An 8,046-nucleotide genomic window follows, 5' to 3' on the forward strand; every position below is an offset into this window, starting at 1 on the left:
TCAGTTTGTGGAGTTCCCTTCCGTGCGTACTTGCTGAGTTTTTATCCTGAATGGGTGTCGAATTTTTCTAAATGATTTTTCTGCGTTTTTTTGATGTCTCTCAAATCTTTTCTTTTTTATCCCGTTTAGGTGGTAAATTATGTTAATTTCATTTTTTTACTGTCAAACAAATTTTGTATAATACATCAGAACCCCACCTGGTTCTGATGTATTATAATTTTATGTATATTCAAAATTGCTATGCTAGAAGTTTATTGTGGATTTTTGCATCAATGTTTGTGAGACACACAGAACTGTGATTTTTAAAACTTCTTTGTCTGGTTTGGTATAGGAGTAATATTGGTCTTATAAGTTAGAAAATACCTTCTCTATTTTCTGAGTTTGTGGAATGTAAACAACTTCTTAATTGTTTGATACAGTTTCACCAGTGAAATTATTTGAGCCTGTAGTTTTCTTTGGAGGAAGGTATTATTTCAAACTTAATTTCTTCAATTAATAGAGACTATTGAAGCTTTCTATTTCCTTTTGAGTCAATTATGGGCATTTTGAAAGAATTCACATATTTTGTGTATGTTGTCAAATTTATTTGCACAGTTTTTCATAATGATGTCTTTCTATTATTTTGATGTCTGAGGATTCCACAGTGACATCCCCTCTTCATTTCTATAAATGGTAATTTTTGTTTTTTTCTCTTTTTTCTTTGATCAGTTTTGGTAGAATTCTATCAATTTTAATAATTTTCTCAAATAACCAATTTTTGACATGTTTATTTTCTGTATTGCTATTTCATTTTCCATTTAATTGATTTCTGTTCTTATACTATTTATTGTCTTTTAATTACTGCCTTAGTTTGCTTTTTTCTATTTCTTTAGATAAAAATTAACTACAGATACATATAGATGTAGCCTTTAAGCACTATTTCACTTCACCTCCCAAATTTTAATATATTTTATTTTCACTAACTTTCAGTTCAAAATATTTTTCAACTATCTTGCGATTTCTTCCTTGTTCTGTGGATTATTTGCAAATGTATTATTTAATTTTCAAATATGTGCAGGTTTTCAAGATGTCTTATTAATTTATAATTTCAATTTCATTGTGGTTACATAACATACTTACTAAGTTTTCAATGTTCAAAATTTATGGAGAATTGTAGTATAGCCCCAGGTGTGGTCTATGCTGCTGAACATTTCGTGCACATTTGAAAAACTGTGTTGTTTGCAGTTCTTAAGTGTAGTGCTCTCTGCCAGTTAGCTTAAGTTGGTTGATAGTGTTGGTCAGATTTTCTAACCTTATTTATTTTTACCTGTTTTGTTTTCGGTTACTGAGAGAAAGGTGTTAAAATCTTCAACTCTGATCATGGTTTTATTTTTTTCTTTAATTTTTGCCTTTTCATTTGCCTTCATGTATTTTGAAACTATTATTTTGTGCATGCACATTGAGGATTATTATGTTTTACTGATAAATCATCCCCTGTGTCATTATGAAATGTCTTTCTATAAATCTAATAATATCCTCCTTCTTGAAGTCACTTTTGTTTGATATTATTTTCATGATATCAGCTTTCTTATATTTGCTGTTCATATGGTATATCTTTTTTCATTCTTTTACTTATAGCTTAATTTTACCATTATATATGATGGTGCCATTTTATATAATGTGCTTGTGTAGTAAAAAACATATAATTGGTTCCTGCTTTTTCTGTGTTTTAGCTGAAGTGTTTAGACTATTTACAACTAATGTAATTATTGACATGGTTGAATTTAACATTCCATTCTGGTAGTTGTGTTGTTTGTCTCTTTTTATGTTGCCATTATTCTGTCTTCATGTTGGTTTACAGAATATTTTTAATATTCTATTTTCTTCATTGTCTTTTTAATGATACCTTTTTTTTTTTTTTGTATTTTTGCTCTAGGGCTAAAAATATACTCCTTAACTTATGTGCAAATTTTCTTAGAGTTAATAATCAGCTGCTTTACATTTCATACCTTCTAATTCCTACCTGATTTCTTCATATTACACACATTGCCCTTTATACTTTGCAAATGTAATAATCTCATATTAGTGTAATTCCATCTACCTGTCCTCCTGTGTGCTGTTTGAGTTCTATCTTTTACTTCTCTCTATATTATAAATTCACCTTAATATTATTTTTGCTTTAAATCACTAATTCTCTTTTAAGGAGGTAATGAAAAGAAAGCCTAGCATTTATATTTATGCAATTATTTATCATTTCCAGGGTTCTTCATTCCTTCTTGGAGATATTTTCCACTTGTATCATTTTCCTCTGGCCTGATGGATGTTATTATTTCATACAGCACAAGTCTTCTAATGACAAATGATTTTAGCTTCTGTTTATCAAAAATGTTACACTGTCATTTTTTTTAAAAGTAGTTTTGCTGAATATTTAAATCTTTTTTTCTCCATCTCAACATTTTAAAAATGTGTTCCATTTTCTTCTTGCCTCCATTGTTCCTGATTGGAAGCCAGCTGTCATCCATATCATAATGTCCCTGTATGTGATATGTTTTTTTTTTTTACCCGTCTTGCTCCTGTGTTTCCCTTCTTTCAGTTTTCTAATAGATTCACTTTGATGTGTCCAAGTGTAGTTTTCTTTTGTTGCTCCTGATTAGTATTGACTGAACTCCTATGTCTTACTAGACATTTTTCATAAAGTTTAGGAGAATTTTCGCCATTATATCCTTCTGTTTTTTGACCCACTTTTATTCTCTTCTCCTTCTGGTTCTCTAATTGTATGTGTGTTAACCTATTTGTTGTTTTTCCTTGGTTTTTGAATATCTGCTCATTTTCCTGCAGTTCTTTTCTCTTTGTTCTTTGGGTTAAATTAGGTCTATTTGTACATATTGAAGTTTACTGGCCTTTTATTTCTTCTACTACAGTTTACTATTAAACTCATCGTGAAGTTTTAATTTCAATTAGTGCTAAGTTATATAATTTCCATGATTTCTTTTAATAATTTCCACCCTTTTTTGGCCAGAATTTCTTATCTGCTTACTTTTTAAGGCTTTTTCTTTAGTCTTTGAATATATTTTGAATAGCTGCTTTAAAGTCTTTGTCTTTTGAATCTAACACCTGGATCATCTTTGAATCACAAGATCACTTTTTTTCTTGACTATGACCACATTTTTCTTGACTATTGATCACTTTTTTTTCTTGTCTTGATTCATATTTTCTCATTTTTAAAAACGTGTGGTAATTTTGGATTTTATAGTAGATATGATAGGTTAGAACGTGATATGATATGAGTGTCCCATATCATGTGGGTAAATTATGTGTCATAGACACTGTATTCTCTGATCTTTTTCTGAAGCTAGTTTGATATCTTGCTTCGTATCTGCAAAGTTTGTATTTTTACTTCCTAAAGAATATTTGTGAAAGTCCCTGTTTCCTGATTCCCTCTAACTTGGTAGGTCTCAACCTCCAACTTCTATGATTATTGCAGGTCCTGTTAAGCCTTATCCTTTGGTAGGGAAGTTCTAGAGAGGCCTCCTCTTGTCCAGGGTCTTCACTTGTAAGATATGGCCATTTAGGTGTCTCATTTGGATACCCGAGGTGTTAAGGAGATATGCCTATTTGAGGATGGGAGAGAACTCTAAATTAGTCTCTCAGAATTGCCTTGACCTTTAAGATCTTATTTCTGTTTCCAACCTAGTAGCAGCTCCTGTCTGACATGCTTTTTGAAGTCTTGCTTTATGTATTCTCAGCCCGGGCTTAGCTAAGAATAGAGGAGGAGTCCTACTCAGATTCATTGCTTTCCTCTATATACGCTTCTTCCTCTCTGGAGAATTTTTTGTGGTTCCAGCTGCTTTGGCAACCCTAATCTTTGCATCAGCAGCTCAGTAGGACTGTCATTCACTACCTGGGCTTCAGCTTTCTTCTGTGGTCAGGAAATTCTGCCCAGGTAGAAAGCCAAAGAAGTAAAGAGTCATACATCATGCATTTCCTTTCTGTCAAGAATCCCAATCTTGCACTAGATTGTCCAATATTTTGTTCAGTTTTTTTTTTTTTTTTTTTTTTTTGAGACGGAGTTTCACTCATGTTACCCAGGCTGGAGTGCAATGGCCCGATCTCGGCTCACCGCAACCTCCGCCTCCTGGGTTCAGGCAATTCTCCTGTCTCAGCCTCCTGAGTAGCTGGGATTACAGGCACGCACCACCATGCCCAGCTAATTTTTTGTATTTTTAGTAGAGACGGGGTTTCACCGTGCTGACCAGGATGGTCTCGATCTCTTGACCTCGTGATCCACCCGCCTTGGCCTCCCAAAGTGCTGGGATTACAGGCGTGAGCCACCGCGCCCGGCCTTTTCTTTCTTTTATTAAAAATTTATTTATTCGCCTGTAATCCCAGCACTTTGGGAGGCTGAGGTGGGCGGATCATGAGGCCAAGAGATCGAGACCATCCTGGCCAACATGGTGAAACCCCGTCTCTACTAAAAATACAAAAAATAGCCGGGCATGGTGGCACGTGCCTGTGGTCCCAGCTACTCGGAGGACTGAGGTGGAAGAATCACTTGAACCCAGAGGCAGAAGTTGCAGTGAGCTGAGATTGCGCCATTGCACTCCAGCCTGGCGACAGAGCAAGACTCTGTCTCAAAAAAAAAAATTTATTTATTATACTTTAAGTTCTGGGGCACATGTGCAGAACATACGTGTTTGCTACATAGGTATACACATGCCATGGTGGTTTGCTGCATCCATTACCCCATAATTTACATTAGGTATTTCTCCTAATGCTATCCCTCCCCAATCTCCCCACCCCCTGCTATCCCTCCCCTAGTCCCCCAACCCCCTACAGGCTCCAGTGTGTTATGTTCCCCTCCCTGTATCCATGTGTTCTCATTGTTCAACACCCACTTACGAAGGAGAACATGTGGTGTTTGGTTTTCTCTCCTTGTGTCAGTTTGCTGAGAATGATGGTTTCCAGGTTCATCCATGTCCCTGCAAAGAACATGAACTCATCCTTTTTTATGGCTGTATAGTATTCCATGGTATCTATGTGTCACATTTTCTTTATCCAGGCTATCATCATTGGCATTTGGGTTGGTTCCAGGTCTTTGCTACTGTGAACAGTGCCACAATAAACGTATGTGTGCATGTGTCTTTATAATGGAATGATTTACAATCCTTTGGGTATATACCCAGTAATGGGATTGTTGGGTCAAATCGTATTTCTAGTTCTAGATCCTTGAGGAATTACCACACTGCCTTCCACATGGTTGAGCTAATTTACACTCCCACCAAGAGTGTCTCTTAAACCTGCACTCAAAGGTAGCAACACCTTCATTTGAGAGATGTGAGAACTAAAGGCTTAGAGAAGTACAGTAACTCACCCAAAGTTGCAGATCCTGTCAGTGTTTGAGAGGATTTTTATTCAAGATCATCTGATCCTTGAGCCTGGGCCCCTCCTATGGTGGAGGTACCTGCTTTGTCACTTCTCATAAATACATGCTTTGGTGAAAACCACTTTAAAGCAAGCTTAGGAAAAGACAAGACTGAATTATTTCTAGGCCCTCTCTATGATTTCTGCAGTGGATCCTACTTTTTAATGTTTATGGTAATTTGTAGGGATTAGAAAGAAGTAACATTTCCAAGGCTTAAAGGATTGTTTACTCAAGATACATGTAACAATTTCCATTCCATAGCTTAGATTTGCTGTTGGTAATTATTTTGTCTTTAAGGTTACGAAAACTTTTTGTTTCAAAATGAAATCTTTATTTGCACATTCCAGAATAGTGTATTGAAAATAAATTATAGGCACAAATTAATGAATTACATATAAGTGGATGTATTATAAATGTAACAATATTTTCTATCTTTTATCTTGTGATCTCTTTCTGTTCACAGCATGTTTGCAAGACTACACAGATGATTCTGGGACATTAACGTCTCCAAACTTCCCCAATAATTACCCCAACAACTGGGAATGCATTTATAGGATCACAGTGAGAACTGGCCAACAGATTGCAATGCGCTTCACAAACTTCTCCTTGGAGGATGCCATTGGTGAAAACATTTATACAGATTTTCTGGAAATCAGGTAAACATTTTTATTTATTTCATTATAATCTTTTTACTGTTTATTCTCATTAATAATCTTTCCTTGGAAGATTAAGGAAAAATTTGGAAATTCTCTGTAAAGCTCCCTGCTGTGCACTTTCCTGCAAGAAATAAAGTTTGTCATTTGGAGCCTGACTTAGGAGAAATACAGAAATTGTGTAAGATTCAGTGGTTATTTTGAAGTGATTTATTTATTGGAAATACTTGAAAATAGACTCCAGATTTTATTTGGGCAAAGAAACAGATGTGCTACTATTCTGAAATGACGTAACTTGCTACTGCTGAATACCTACCCTGATTATGTAAAATCAATTTAAATTTTAGGCTGTTTGCTGTTCATTTAATCTAATTATACTATGAAATGATGGCAGGATACCAATCTTAAAGTTTTCACAAAGTTTTTGTGTTCAGATAATAAAAGTCTAGACTTGTGACTTTCAGTACATTATTCTTTTCTTATTGTCACTTTGAAAGAATGTATTTAAAAAGTTATATTTGCAGAAAAGTCAGTTAACTTATATGTTACTATCTCTGTTGTCTCTCTATACCACTACTTTGAGTTAAATTAGGCTAATCATTCTGATGGGCATCTATATCAAATTTTTTTGTTTGGGATTTTAAATCTGGAATCTTATATTTTGTAATAAATCTTATTCTAAAATTCAAAGTAAAGTATTAAAATAATAAATCATAATTGGACTCTATCATTGCTAAAATGACATTAATTTTCTTAATTTACAGCAGTTACTCACTGGACTTTGTTGTTGAATAAATCCCTTTTTTTGTTGTTTGTTTGAAAAAGCGACAGATAATAAACTAGATTTAAGACCCCAGAAGTTTTTAGGAAAAAAATTATTTCCAGAATTTTGCTAAATATGTCAAATATGATGTATTGAATTTCAAAAATTTCCAAAGCAGGAGGAAAACATTTAAGGATTCTTAGTAAAATAAAGAAATATGTTTATATTTTTAATAAGTATAGTTTATCCTGTTTCCTCTAACACATTTGTCAGAGGCTTTATTTGAGAGGGTGAAGATTAAACACATTGTCTCAGTTTGCAATTGGTTATATAAAATACCTTGCCAACCATGAATGATAGTTATTGTTTATTAAGTTATTCAAATACCATTTAATAAAATTTAAAACTTAAAATTGTGTTTTGTAAACTAAGCGTAGTGTTTGAGAGAAGTTGCTTCATCTGATAAAATGCTAATGTTTGCAGTCCCAAAGTTCAAATTATGTTAAATGTTAATACAGTAATATTCTCAGTAACCCAATAAATGTTAATTTCTGTATTCTGCCAGAGATGGAGGCTATGAAAGATCACCATCCCTTGGAATATTCCATGGCTCAAATCTACCTCCAACAATCATCTCTCATAGTAACAAACTATGGTTAAAATTTAAGAGTGACCAAATAGTCACAAGGTCTGGATTCTCAGCTTACTGGGATGGATCATCAACAGGTAAATGGCAAAGAGCTGTCTTTTATTGGAGAAGCCAATCTGATTGGTTTCTTGATTCGGGGATTGTCACGCTCTGTCCATCATTTGTCCATTTTTGCCCAGCTGTATTTAAACTTCAATATTGCAAATATTTTTAAATTAGCAGCCATTTCTTTTTAATGGACAAAGGGAGAAAGTTCTAGTTTCTTTTTATCAAGCTGGTTATCCTGGTTAGAATATGGAAATTGCATTAATGAAAATTGAGGCAGGGTGCTGTGGCTCATGCCTGTACTCCCAAACACTTTGGGAGGCTGAGGCATGTGGATCAACTGAGGTCAGGAGTTCCAAAACAGCTTGGCCAACATGGTGAAACCCCGTCTGCTAAAAATATGAAAATTAGCCAGACATGGTGGCGGGTGCCTGTAATCTCAGCTACTGGGGAGGTTGAGGTAGGAGAATTGCTTGAATCTGGGAGGCAGAGGTTGCACTCCAGCCCTGGGTGACCCCGTGAGACTCCGTCTCAA

General features: G+C 34.6%; 1 protein-coding gene across 2 annotated transcripts in view; it reads left to right on the forward strand.

Moving 5' to 3' along the window:
* The window catches only part of CUBN (cubilin), a 305,685-nt gene that overhangs the window by 82,298 nt on the left and 215,341 nt on the right, over positions 1 to 8,046 (forward strand). For both annotated transcript variants that reach the window (XM_037739008.1, XM_017529781.2), the window contains exons 23-24: positions 5,865 to 6,057; positions 7,383 to 7,543. In XM_037739008.1, the coding sequence (XP_037594936.1) occupies positions 5,865 to 6,057; positions 7,383 to 7,543 (354 nt within the window). The remainder of the gene's footprint in view (positions 1 to 5,864; positions 6,058 to 7,382; positions 7,544 to 8,046) is intronic.

This window comes from Cebus imitator, unplaced genomic scaffold, assembly GCF_001604975.1.
Source record: "Cebus imitator isolate Cc_AM_T3 unplaced genomic scaffold, Cebus_imitator-1.0 Scaffold61, whole genome shotgun sequence".
NCBI lineage: Eukaryota > Metazoa > Chordata > Mammalia > Primates > Cebidae > Cebus > Cebus imitator.